Source organism: Anneissia japonica, unplaced genomic scaffold (assembly GCF_011630105.1).
Source record: "Anneissia japonica isolate Jap-2015-1 unplaced genomic scaffold, ASM1163010v1 scaffold1302_len1884557_cov193, whole genome shotgun sequence".
Taxonomy (NCBI): Eukaryota; Metazoa; Echinodermata; class Crinoidea; order Comatulida; family Comatulidae; genus Anneissia; species Anneissia japonica.
The window spans coordinates 428,598-443,534 of NW_022736804.1; the positions used below are offsets into that span (position 1 = coordinate 428,598).

The 14,937-nt window shown below is 33.5% G+C and overlaps 1 protein-coding gene across 10 annotated transcripts in view; it reads left to right on the plus strand.

Moving 5' to 3' along the window:
• The window catches only part of LOC117116851 (SH3 domain-containing kinase-binding protein 1-like), a 52,821-nt gene extending 40,562 nt beyond the window's left edge, over positions 1-12,259 (plus strand). For 6 of the 10 annotated variants that reach the window (XM_033260945.1, XM_033260948.1, XM_033260946.1 and 3 more), the window contains 6 exons: positions 418-454; positions 1,849-2,021; positions 2,728-2,845; positions 4,321-4,427; positions 7,615-7,761; positions 10,475-12,259. In XM_033260945.1, coding sequence (XP_033116836.1) covers positions 418-454; positions 1,849-2,021; positions 2,728-2,845; positions 4,321-4,427; positions 7,615-7,761; positions 10,475-10,867 — 975 coding nt within the window. In that variant the 3' untranslated portion in view covers positions 10,868-12,259. Of the gene's footprint in view, positions 1-417; positions 455-1,848; positions 2,022-2,727; positions 2,846-4,320; positions 4,428-7,614; positions 7,762-7,852; positions 7,931-10,474 lie in introns of all 10 variants that reach the window. The other 4 variants (XM_033260950.1, XM_033260951.1, XM_033260952.1 and 1 more) reach the window with 4 other exon arrangements.
• Positions 12,260-14,937: the final 2,678 nt, after the last annotated feature.

The following is a 14,937-nucleotide window of genomic DNA, read 5'->3' on the forward strand; positions in this document are numbered from 1 at the left end:
GGTGCAATAATCTGTCTCTTATACACATCTGCCTTCGGCCCTCAGATAATGTTGCACACTATTGTTACACCCATAAATATTTAGGGGGCCCCAGTCGGACATCTTAGGCCCCCCCCCCAAAAACCATATCCTAGAGCCGCCCCTGCCAGGAATATCCATATATCCTACAGACGCATGTGTGTGCGTATGCTTTTACACTGTCGTTTTGTGGGACTTTAGCAATAACATCCAAGGGACTTAGCAGAAAAGTCTATTTGGCAGTTCACTGGGAGACAGTTTTGCACACGCACATGGCTATATTATTGCACACACAACCAACAATGCAAACTGGTCTTCCAAAAGACATTGAACCTAAAAAATTATCATCTTGAGTGCATACTCATTAGATACTAAATCATATTTTTTATGATTTTTCAGAGACCAAAAAAAGAATCAGTCCCACTAAGGCCACCAGGTTAGTGTCATGATAAGATGATGATGATAGTGGTAGTGATGATGATAATGCTGGTGAGGTGATAATGCTAACTTGTTTTATGATGACAATAATTGTAATGATTATTTGCGTTCATAGTAATGACTAAGATAAAGATGATGATAATAATGAATGATGATAGTGGAGGTGATGTTGTTGGTGGTAATGGTAATGGTGATGTCGGTAGTTGTGTAAATGTTGATGATGATCTTGATGGTTGTGGTAATGATGATGATCTTGGTTGCTATAGTAATGGTGATGATCTTAGTTGTGGTAATGGTGATGATAAACTTGGTTGCTATGTTAATGGTGATGATTATCTTGGTGATTGTGATATTAGTGATGATTAGTTCAAGAATTAGTTGAATGTGTTAATAATGAAATCAATTACATTTTTGAGAGTTATTTTTTAGGCCAAGTGAAAAATATAATTAGTTTCTTATCCTGTTTGTTTAAATATAATAAGTATGTACTTCGTTGGCATTTTCAGGTCAACCTGTTACCCTCACAAAACTGACTCTGATCTACACAAATAAAAAATAAAATAGAATATATAAATTGCTAGTTCTAGTATTACAGTTACAGTAGGCTATTATACCAATAAAGAAGAATTTCATTGATTCAGTGTTGAAAAATATACCATGAGAAATTCAAAACAAAAAATCTTTAAAACAAAACTGAGGTAACAGCTAATAAGTGATCAGAAATGAGAAACAAATTGATGATTTTGCTTGGCCTTAATGATCATAGTCTGCTTTCAAAACATATACAGTAGTAGCAAAAAATTCAGCAAACAATTAATATTATTTTGTTACTTCTGTCTTTATTAAATTTTCTATAATCAACCTTAAAGAATCTGCCAATGATCTTTTTAACATTGTATCTTACCAACACTGTGTGAGTTTTGTTGCACCACAGAACAAGTATGTGATATTTTAATTACGATTTCAATACTTATTACAACAGTTATGTTGCAATATAAATGAAGTTGAACCATGTCTAGACATTGACATGCGCAGATGACTTTTAGTGACGTCATTACGTCCTACCGTCCTACCGAAAACTCCCTAATCAAACACATGGTGCAACACTACTCATTTAATGAGGTCAAGGTTCACTAACATTTAATAATAAACATGATATGCTTGAATGATCTTCATCTACGAATATTCTCTATGCGTCTGATTTTTTTTTAAATTACTGTATATTATTTATATATTATAAAATTATTTTACTTTTATTTTAGTATTAGTAGCAATCAACATTTATAGTAACGGTAGCCAGTAGCATGGGCTTGTAACTCACTGCATATTCTTTACATCTTTGGCTTTGCTTCTTTTGTCCTTTTTTTTTCGCTCGTGCGCATTCATCTCAAGCTCCAAATAAACCTCCTAACCGACCACCAAGCATAGAAGCTAAGTCGATACACAAACCACTTCCAAAATCACTGTTAGATTCATCTGTGCCACCAGTATCGCCACTCAAGCCACCGGTCAAATCTGACGAACCCTCTAAGTCTGCCACTGGACCCTCACGGCCAGCAAAACCTGTAAGTATAAAAACATTTTTTTCTATTGAAACTCACATTATCAGGTTTATGGCATCTTCTCATGGTATTTACCTCTGGGTATTTGACCCTGGGATCTATCCTTGGTAACCAACTTCCCGAATCTGTTTTAATCCTAAGACTACTCAGAAGGTTCTGAGTTTGAATCCTGTGGAAACCTGGATTTTTTTCACATGTAACATAAACAACTTCTTTCTCTAAAACCCTGTCCAGGCTGTCAATTTTGATTTGACAAAAACATATGACATGCCTAAATATGGTAATGATGACATCACTCCATGACTATATATATATATAGGCACATCAGTGGTGGTGCCAGGGTTTGCCCGACGGGGGGCCTAGGTACGGGGGGGAATGTCCTGGACAAAAAATTGAGTGTGGTTGGGCGTTGCTCAAAATCTCTTGAAATTGTACCTGGGGGCGAAGCCACCGAAAATTATGACAATTTAGGGGTTTCAAAGGCTTATTTAATCGATTTTGGAGTCTACTAATATGTAGAAAATACATAATTTTTTTCTCCTCGACAAATTGTGGTTTTCTCCCCGAAGGAGGTCCTGCCCCTCCCCCCGCTGCACCCCTGAGGCACATCATAACTATATACGGACGTACACCATTTTTTGTCGAAGCAGTCTGAAAGATATACTTGTTTTCTTTCATCATCTTATTTTGTTTTCCTTTTTTTGTACAGATACAAAGGAAACCACCTCCAATTAAAAACAAGCCAGCCCCAAGTAAGCAGGTGCTTCCACCAAGCAATACAAAAGAACAAGATAAAAAACCGACCGCAATGGCCCACAATTCAGGAGGTATTTGACATATTTAGAACTTTAATAGTCTAAATGATTGACAAAAGTCCCACGTCATCTAAGAGCAGAAAAGAACCAAATGGCTACAAGATTTCTGTTTTGAAAATATATTGGCCCCCACAATATGCTTTCTTCTTCTTTTGGTGTGTCGGTTACATATTTGCCTGTCACATGAATAAATTATATTCTTTTCTCCTGTAGTTGAAGACAGTCATTGGCTGTTAAATTATGAAACTTCTTTAAAATTCAGCAAAATGTTTCAGCTTCTCAAGTATCAAAATAATTTTAAAATTGTAAATTCAATTTTTACCCAGGTTAGTGAGAGTGTAAATTGCTATTATTGAATCGATAGCTTGTGTTATTGTTTAGCAATGATAAGCATTCATCCTTTGACGTGAAAGTGTATGAGATGTCTGGAATGTGCGAGTCTCACATCAAATGCAAGACTTGAGGTGTGAAACTGTCTTATGCAGCTTGCTTTTGTGAATATGATTGTGCAAAGCTACTAACATTGACTGGACGCTTGTCTCAATCCCTGTCCAGACTATCAAATTTGATTTGATAAAAACATGTAACAGGCATAGGCATACTGTACTCGCGCAAATAAGCGCCCGGGCGCTTAAAATCTTTTTGAGGGGCGCTTATTCAAACGGGGCGCTTATGAAAACAGAGTGGAAATTGAGGGGGCGCCTATGGAAATAGATGAAAATTTAAGGGGTGCTTTTATGGGAAATTGGAAAATTCAAGGGGCACTTTTTTTTAATCAAAGATAAGCTAATGGTTTTGGTGAAGAAAATGTAATCGTCGGGGTATTTACACAACAGCAGATGAAATTGGTGGTGGTGGTAAGCGTGTTGGCCATCTGCCAATTCAGATTAACAGGATCATTGCAGGATTTCTTGCTTAAATATGATAGAATTTCGGGTCGTACCGAGTATTCGGTACGATAACACGTCAGGTAGGGCAAAACATCACTCCTATCATATTTCCTGACGCAAATTCATATCTTTATAATGCTAAGATAGATGCGAATAGTTGATGCAGAAAATTAAGTTGGTGATGTACTGTACTGTATGATTGAATTTTTTTAGGAATCGAGGAACGCTTATTCAAACGGGGCGCTTAAGACAATTTTCATGTTAGGAGGGGAGCATGAGTACAGTACAACAGTTGTTTGTCTAAGAAAATGAGGTAATCTGGTCAGATACTTCCTCAACTTCCTGGTTACTCAAAAAATGTTGCTAAATTAACTTATGGCAAGTAAAATAAAAAATATTTCATATTTCTCCTTTCTCCAAAAAAAAATTAACTAGAAAGTACTTCTTCGTTTACTTGGCCTTTTGTTTCTGAATGGCGACTTCTTAAACTGGAAAAAGCTTGGTATAATTTTCAACCAAATTCTATGTAATGACAATAAAAAGACAAATAGAGACAGTGTACATAGTATTAAACACTATTATTCTTTGTCATTTTAGATTCATTTGATGACATAAAATCGAATAATAAGCTGAATCATCCAAATCTTTCAAGACCAAAGACGCCAAATAAACGGCCACCATCTGTATACAAGGCTGTAGAGGGGGTAAGTTGGTTAACGTACAACTTTATGGTATCAACATTGTTATTTTTTATAGTTGATTTAAATACTATTGAGGACATCTTTTCAGCCTTGTTGAGTTGTCTATAAATACCACTTGATAATTTTCACCTCGTAAAAAGCTTCACTAAACTTTATAATGAAACTCAAAAGCTCTGTTCAACTTGTCAATTGACATGCGACAAATGTGATATGCCCATATTTGGGTGTAATATAACATCATGCCCATATTTGGGCACAACACACAAAGTTGTCACATAGAATTTGACAATGTGGACAGACCTTAAGCCCTGTTCAGATTGGACTATAACTATATTCTTGGTTAAATTGACTAAAAAAATCAGCATGAACAGGCTGTGTAAAATTATGTGTAACCAAGCAAATCTTGGTTATTCGTTTTTATAGTTATATATAGTGTAAAAGATCAGAGTATAGAATTTATTTTCTTTAATATTAAACTTATTTGTTTGATATTTTTAATTGATAATATACATTTTTATCTATTTATGTTAATTTTCAACTGCATATATATCCATTGCCTAATTCATCTAGTGTTATGCCTATTTCAGTTCATCATACGTATTCTCTTAAATGTTTATTAATTAAACTAAAAAAGTTATTAGCCTCTGATTAAACTACCATTATCCATTTCACAACTAAAACAGCAACTCATATTAGTGTCAAAATAAGACTTAAGGTTGGACCACACTATCTAGTTTTGTGTAAAAAAAATGTGATTTGCCCATATAACATGGTGATGTCATATAACTTCCATATATGGTCAGATCACAGGTATTTGTTACATAGAATTTGATGGTGTGGACCAGAGCTTTAGTTACTAAGCATCACTGTGTGTGTTTCTGTGTGTGCAAATCATTCACTTTTAGACGAAATTGAAAGTTTAAATGATGAAAACAGTGTCCCCTCCAATTCAAGACCAACTTCGGGACCTGAAAATTTGGTGGTCCCAGGATTTGGTTTCCAATTAATAATAATAATAATAATGGTTGACTTATAGAGCGCATATTGTAGAGACCTCTTTGCGCTTAACTCAGGTCCCTGGTGAGAATTTTAGGTCCCTGGTGAGGATTGTTATTTGATTCTTTGAAATGTGGTTTAAATTAGAGGGTTCTCAGAATTATAGGGTCCCTGAATTGGAGGGTGCACAGTATACGGTAGCTTTGCTTTAGTCGGATTAGTGCAGTTCGCTAAATGGTGATGACCATTTTGAGTGAACTGAATCGTGGATTTCCTCTCAGATTTTCGGTACCTTGTTCAATTCCATCGCTGATCTCCTTTTGCTTCAGTTGGAAGTCTGAAATGCAAGTTAAAATAATACAACCTCTTTCGGAAGAGATAATTCCATCAATGGGTCCTGCGTGCAATATGGCCCATGTGCATTTTAAAGAACGCAGTACACCCTTCAGAAATGAGTAGGAGATAGTTCATCATAAGAAGGGCCATGGAAATTAGTCTTCTGACTTTTGTGTATTATCCATGCACTGGAAAATTGAAATCCAAAAATACTGTAAAATCTACAATTTTGATAATCATAGAAAATTAGAGATTTCTATGAGGAGCTAAGAGAAAATAGATCAGAATGTTAAATGTTTATAATCACCCTATACTCATAAATCATGTGTGGATAAAAAGACAACAATATATAATAAACTAATTCACTGCACCAATTTGTCAACATATGTTCCATCAAATATTAACTTATATTAAAATACTGTACATTATTAATACAAAAAACATATACTGTATATCTAATTACTACATACAGTAAATCAAGATTTATGAACTAATCTATTAATTACTGCACCAAATTATTGTATGAATGTAATTCACAGATAATTATTATATGCAAAATAATATATTAAATTATAATTCATTAATCAACAATCATCCTGTGTGTAATTATATTCACCCATATATGTGTGACTATATTTGAATTCATTGTATACATAATTCTCAGACTCACAGTAAACCTATAACATCATATTGTCAGTTGATTTCTCATACCTTTTGAATCCAAGTCACTACACTTTATTTGTAGTCGGGTAAACTTTTATAGACTTGCATCGAACTCTCATAGACTCACATCACATTCTCATTGACTCACATCAAACTATCATAGACTCGTACTAAACTCTCACAGACTCACATTAAACTCTCATAGACTCACAACAAACTCTCATAGACTCACATCGCATTCTCATATACTCGCATCAAATTCTAATAGACTCACATCACATTCTCATAGACTCACATCAAACACATAGACTCACATCAAACTCTGATAGACTCACATCAAACTCTTGGACTCGCATCAAACTCTCATAGATGCATATCAAGTTCATAGACTTTTCACACTTGCAACTCTCATAGAATTACTGTACATCAACTGAAACTCATAAACTCACTCAAACTCTTATAGATGCACATCAAACTCTCAGACACACATCAAGCCCATAGACATTTCACACTCTCATGCACTTGCATCAAACTCTCATAGAATTGCATCAAATGAAACTCATTCCAAACTCTCACAGACTCATATCAAACACTCTCATAGACTTACATCAAACTGTCATAGACTCTCATTAAACTATCAAACTCTCATAGATGCATATCGAGCTCATAGACACTTCTCTGTTTCATACAACTTGCATCAAACTCTCATAGAATCACTACATCAAATATAACTCATATACTTACACAAACTCTCATAGACTCATATCACATCCTCATAGACTCACATCAGATGCTCATAGATGCATATCAAGCTCATAGACACTTGACACTCTCATACACTTGCATCAAACTCTCATAGAATTACTTTACATCAATTAAAACTCATAGACTGACATCAAACTATCATACACCAAACTTATTCCTCCATGCATAGACTCACATCAAACTCTCAGACACAAATAAAACTCTCATAGACACATATCAAGCTCATAGACACTTGACATTCTCATACACTTGCATCGAACACTCATAGAATTACTATACATCAAATAAAACTCTTTTCAAACTTACTCACTCTCATAGACTCACATCACGTCCTGATAGACTCACATCAAACTCTCATAGACTCACATCTCATCGGTCATCATTACTAATACATAATGTTTGGAGCCTAAAGTGTGAATCTAAATTTCAGCCGAAACGATCAAACACAATTTCAAGGTTGAGTACAATAGCAAGCAACGATGGTGATGAGAGTTCTAAAGTACCATGGCAACACGAGATGCGTTCAAAATCGCTCAAGCGTCAGTCAACATTACCAGCTGGTCTAAAGAATCTCGAGGTACCGAAGTGTCATCTTGTAAAATCATCTCATATATTTAATTTATTCTCAACATTGTACATTTATCTACCACTTTGTGCACAATTTTCAGAAAGTTGATGAGCATCGTTGGCTTAAAGTGAAATCACAAATGCATGATTTCAATATTCAGCCATTTTATTCCTGTGGTGTAAGTAATTATGATTATTAGAAAAAAGTGAGCAAAGTAGACAGCACATGCATGCCCATATGCTTCATATACTTTGTATATGGAAATATTTACATATATGGAAAGATATGCATGAGAAGATGACCATATATGAAAGTATACCCATATATTGAGTAGAAGCATACTGCAGATAGAGGGGATTGATGGAAGGATACAATACAAGTACTTCTATATATAAAAATGTATGTGTAAGGATGGAATGATACCCATATGCACATATTGTAAGTTTGGTCAGCCGATTCTACCTAAGTGATCAGTTTCGGTGACAAATAAAATGCTGATACACTTCTATACTGGTGACAGCACCAGTCATCAATCATCTGATCAGAATCCCCTAATCAGGTTGGTGACGGCATCATGAATGGCGATGTCTCCGATACTTATCAGATCTATTAGGTAGAATCTGGTGGTTTGGTCCTTAATATTCTATTATCTTTGGACATCCTACAATTCCTTCAATGTTAGGATGTATGTTGAGCATAGTGATGTTCAACATAAATAACAAATAAATGAAGGATATACATATTTTTTGTTTATATATGGAAAAATAAAAAGATAGCCATATACTGTAGAACCATACCCATATATGGAAAGATACACATTTTCACTTGTACCATCTTTACATTCATTCTACCTCACCTAACACTAATATAATTGGAAATATTGGGTTGTATAGTTACTTATATTGGGACATGCTACACTCATTCTTGTGATGTTAAACCAGGCACTCCCTGGTTCGTAAGACGACCATCGGTGAACAATTTGGAGCTCCAAAGCAAAACAAAATTAAATGACTAATCAATTAATTGCTAAGCAATAAAAAGGTGTTGCATAGAATAAATAAATAAAAATGAATTATTTAGATTTACTCTGATGCAGGTTTGCGCATGTACAACTCTCTTTACGACCCTGAATTTTTCTTTTATGATTTGGTAATATTATTTAAATGTCATTATTTTAATTCTTTTATGCTTATTATTATCATTTTTTTAATGAATATTTACCCAGAACAATGCCAAAAGCCATTCAAGGTAAAGGCTAAGAAATTATGTTATTTCTTTACACTTGTCACTATCTAAAAGTAATTAAACATAATGAATGAAACAGGCATGTTGAATTTAATGGTTCAATATTTGTTTTAGTGAAAATTCACCCAAAACAACTTACTAGATGCCATTCAAGTTAAAATGCTATAAATTATGTTATTTTTTTTTAACTCATTTCAATTCTAGTAGTCAAACATAATGAATGAAACAGGCATGCTGGATTTAATATTTCAATATCGGAGTCAATTAACTTGGGTTTCTTTGTCATGGACATTCACTGGTTGAGTGTGTACTGTTACCTCAGCCATTTTTAGTACATTATTTTCCATTTCATAATATTTACTTGACACTCTGATTATGTGAGCACATTGGCCGTATTTAGCACATCACAGGTTGTGTTACATTCAATTTTGGATGGGGTACATCATGGAGGTATAAAATTAATTCTTTTTAAAAATTATTTAAAAGTAAAATACATTCAAATGTTTTTCTAAAATGACATATTATATTAGGAATATGAGGTCATTTGTTTCTTTTTTTGTTTGGTGGTTTCATCTGTGAATTAGCTCATGAATATGGGTACAACATACTGTGAGCACTGTTTTGCCACTAAATTTTAAAAAAAATGTCAATGCATATCAATGTCATGTGCTCTCACTTATCTATTCTGAACGTTCATTTGTTAGCAAAGCTTAATTACATGAATTAGCTCATAATAATAACATTTTGAAAATTTATGATTTAGCTAATACATCTCATCTGAAAATATCAGTTGAACAATTAAATTTGAATTTAATGCAATCGTAAAAAATGCATATTGAAGTTTAACAAAAATAGCCTAAAACTTACAAAACTAACATACAAAATACATACAAAAAAAATTTTTAAACATTGTATAAATTAACAAATAGTGTTCAGATTATATCTTCTAACAGTGATGTCATTGAAAAAATCTCAATTTTATTAATAATAATAACATTTACTGTATATAGCGCATTACGCACAGTGGCGGCTCTAGGATATATTTTCTGGGGGGTGGGGGCTAAGTTGTCCGACAGGGGGACTTGAGCTCGTAGGCTTGAGCTGGGAGAAGGAGTTGAGAGAGGGTTCCCCCTCCCAAATGAGATTTTTTTAAAAGAAAATCAACCTCTGGATGGCCGAAAATGGCACTCTCGGACTGTGACAGACATGTGTTGGCTTGGTGTGGGCTTATTTTTATATGTTTTATGGTCTGACTGCTCGACGAGCTCTGTCCGGCTGGGGGCTTGACCTGTCCGGTGGGGGACTTAAGCCCCCCCCCGCTGGCGCCACCACTGATTACGCAGTGCCTCTATGCGCTTTACATCAAATTATTAAGCCAAGTTATCTAAAGTTCATTTATATATTTGCTAACATTGTATTGACTTGTATGTATTTGAAATTGTTTTTAACTTTCAATCTTGATCATTTAATTCTACAGTCGGAGGAACTTGCAGCAGCAATTTTGAGCAGTCCGATGGTGACAAAGAACAAAACGCAAATGGCAACCGTGGCCCCTACACAACCAGAAAAGCCAATTGAAGAATCACCGTCCGTGCAAACACACAAGGAACGAGACACGGACGCTCCAAAAGACCAAGAACCGACCTCTGAATCGGCTTTTGAGCTGGAACTAAAAAATGAAATCAAGTCTTTGAAAGAGACAATGAAAAAAGACATGAAAGCACTCAAAGACATGATGACGAGTATGAGGTCAGACTTGAGGAAGGAAATGAAGTCACTGATGGAAGAGGTCGACGAAGAAAAGAAACTGCGGATGAACATGCAGGTTGAGTTGGACCGAATGAAAAAGCTAGTTAAAGAAATGAACTGATATTTAGCTGCCACCATTATTTAATAAATGGGGCCAATTTGGATGTGTTCATCATCTTATTTGTTCTGTAGATGTTACTAACTTATGGGCCATTAATTATTGTTTAGTAATTATTCACAATACTATATTAACTTTAAAATCAGATCTGCTGAGATTTATTTTTCATATACTCAGTAAGTTTGTATTTTAATTATGTGAAAACCCACTTTTTAAGCTTAAAGATAATTATAATATTAATTATTATTATAATAAGTTTAATACAATGCAGTGTCTAAACATAAAGACTGCAAACCTTGACCTTGTTGATTCATAGCTACATGCTAATAAAGTGACCTGGAGCTAAGATATGGTCTTGCTTTGTTAAGATATGGTTTGGTCTATGGGGCTAAGACCTTGGCTTACTAAAGGATAAGATAGGATCATAAATTGTGGCTAATAAGATATGGTCAGGCCTTAGGAGCAAAACATGGCTTTATTGGTACATGGTACTAAGCCCTGATCTAAACTAAGACCTGGTCTAAATCCGTGGGTAATATATGGTCAGGCTTAATGACTGATACATGGCTTGATTTAGGGTTTAAAACACGGTTCTGTCTATGGTCAAAGGTATTGCCTGTCTGAAGGGTTTGCAATATACTAAATAAGATGACCATGATACTTATCTGCCCACGAATAATAAAATACTTTTCAAAGTTTTGTGTACATATTGTATATGATTATAGAACATATTGTAGTTTGTTTTGCTTTGCGGCTAATGCTAAGTATAGGCTGTTTCTACCGCCATTAAGCTTCTATTGACTATCACCTTGTAAACAAGAGTATATTTAATCTATAAAAATCATCAAAGAAGATATAACTGGTATTTTTTATTAATCAGTGATGATATTATTCATCACTGAATCATCAATTCTATTCTTATTGCTTTTTTAAATAGTCTACATAAGTATTAATAAAAGCATTGTTTTTTTGTGTAGTTTTGTAGCAAACTGGGTGAATATTTAAATTTGAAAATTTTATAAGGGAACAGATTTGCCAATATAAAAAAATTATTATAATAAATGTCTGTCATGTTTTAGCCAATGGTGTGGTCAAATTCAGGACATGGTTCCACCAGGGTCTTATTCTGGAAGTTGTATTGTATGTTGGATGGGATTTCTCAGGGCTACATAATTGGAATGACACTGACAGGGTTGCTAGGAACTGATCATGATGACATTTACCAACATATATAAATATCTAAAATAAAAAATATTTTTCTAAATGTAAAACACATTTCTCTTGTAGTACTAATAACATTAGTAATATAGTAATTGTTAATGATAATTATATGAATTTATAATGTGCATATATTCTCATGGAGGAACAAGTCAAAGACTTAAATGTGATGACAATCAATAACGATGCTGATGAAATAAGAACATTTTGTGGTTCAAACTTTTTAGGGAAATTCATGATCTGAACAAACATAAGATAGACAAATAATGTAATAATAATATGAAATGAAAATTATTTTATAATATCAAACTTTATATAAACTAATCCGTACTTACTCTGGATGTGTATTCCAGGTATTTAGGGGTGGTTTTTATTTGGGAAAAGATATTGAAGATCAGATACTAATAAGTTAGTGGAAAATCCATGGATGCCAACATTTAATTTCTGATGGGGACAATGTGTTTTTGTTTTTTTTCCCTGAACTAGTAATAGTGGACAAGTAGGGAATAAAATTGTGCTTTGTCTAAAATTATTCGGGTACAGAAGGATTGTTGGTTCTGTACATATTTAAGTTTGAATACTGATGTCCATTCTTTCAACCTACTATTATTACTTTTAATAGTTTTTCGTCATCAAACTCAATTTCAGTTTGAACAAATGTTGAATACAAAATTATGCAAATATATGTCATGTTAGATAGAGCAATCACTAACACGGAATTATCCTCCAAAAAAAGTTGGTAATAGTGTAGAGTGCCAAAAGGAAACAATAGTTACCAAATAAACATCAATTACATAGATCTTATAATGTATATGTATATATAAATATGATAGTGAATAGGCTTCATACCAAATTCTGTTATTGTGTAGATTGCGTGTACTATACTAAATTCATTATATATATGCATATACATTTAATACACACACATACATACATATATATATATATATATATATATATACAGTTGTTAGGATTTATGTTTTTTTTTTTGGGTATTTACTGGACCGATGGGCATCACTGGACATTAATCATTAATTCAACAACGTTAATTTTTACAGTTTTATTTAGGTGAATGAAATTTGAAGGCAACATATTAAGAAACTTGTTGATAATTTTTTTTTCTGAATATTTGATTTTAATAATTTACTACATGTTGCGCTTTATGTTTTTAAGAAAATATGTTGAATATTTGATTTTAATTAAGACGATTTATGAACTATTTGAGAACATAATATATTCATCATAACGTATACAAAACATTATTCACAATGTTGAATGTTGCAATAAAACAATTTATTGATAAGAAAGTAAGTATTGTAGCTCTTTCTTAACATCCGAATCTAATTTAAAATATATATATACAGTATATATATATATGTATATATATATATGTATATATATATATGTATATATGTATATATATATATGTATATATATATATGTATATATATATGTATATATATATGTATATTTATATTTATATATGTATATATTTATATAAGAAAAGTGATTAAAAGAGCTGCAGAAAATTCTGTTGGTTTCAAACAAAAAATCAAAACAATGGAAATTACGACGAAGAAATTCAAGATCTATCCGTTAAACAGAAAAACATACGGTTAAGGATTACAAACTGCAAAACAGACGACGAACGAAATATTCTTTAAAAAGAAAGAAACAAGGTACTACATGAAATCCAACACCGAATAAGTGAAAAAAGAAACAATGAACTTGACGCTAAAAGTTATGACATTGACCAAGCCGTTAACGGCGCCAGAATGTTTAGAGCGGTAAAAGAACTTTATAGAAAAAAATACGAAATTCCAAAAGTCGTAGATGACAGCAAGAAATTTATTGGAAACGATCAGGAAACTGCTAGGGCCATTGGTGAACATTTTAAAAGTAAATTCTTCAACATAAATGGTCCGATCATCGCACCATTCGAAGGAAAAGGAAGGCCTCTTATAAATAAAATAACAAAATCCGAAGTTTACAAAAGTTTGAAAAAACTAAACAATAATCGCTCAGCTGGAGAACTACTTAAATATGGTGCAGATGTTCTGTCGCCTATTATAGCAAACATTTTCAATAATATTTTCATAATGCATGAACCGATTGATATAAATAAAGGTATCATCGTCGCACTACAAAAACCTGGTAAGGAAAACGGTCCGATGAAAAATCTCAGACCAGTCATATTACTCAACACCATCAGAAAATGCATGTCACTGATTGTGCTAGAAAGAATCCGCCACAAAATTGACAGCTACCTACCAACAAGTCAAAGTGGATTCCGACCGACGCAGCACAAGCGACGTAGTTCTGACTTATAAATGGATGATTGCCAAAGCATCAAGATACAATCTTGAATTCCACATCACTGGGATTGATATGACGAGTGCATTCGATACCATTAACAGGGACACACTTTTACAAGTACTGAATGGGATTATTAATGAAGACGAACTTCGGATAATAAGATTTTTGCTAAGCCAAACAAGGCTCAACTTAAACTTACGAAGGACTTTAGACAACGTATATTTTGATACGAATACTGGAGTACCACAAGGGCACATTCTTAGCCCAGTGCTCATCACGGTGTACCTTGAACACGCGTTAAGGGGAATTAGGGGGAGAAGTAATGATCATATTCCAAATGAGATCTTGTATGCGGATGATGTCGATTTCATCAGCCTAAACGAGAAGGCTTATGTAGACCTTATTGGAGCTCACCTAATTTCGTTTAATCTCAAAGTAAACAAAGACAAAACAGAATACACATTAAAAGAGAAGAACTGGTCAAAGAGAACTGGAGACTAACAAAAAAGTTAGGGTCCCTTCTTTGAGACAAAGAAGAT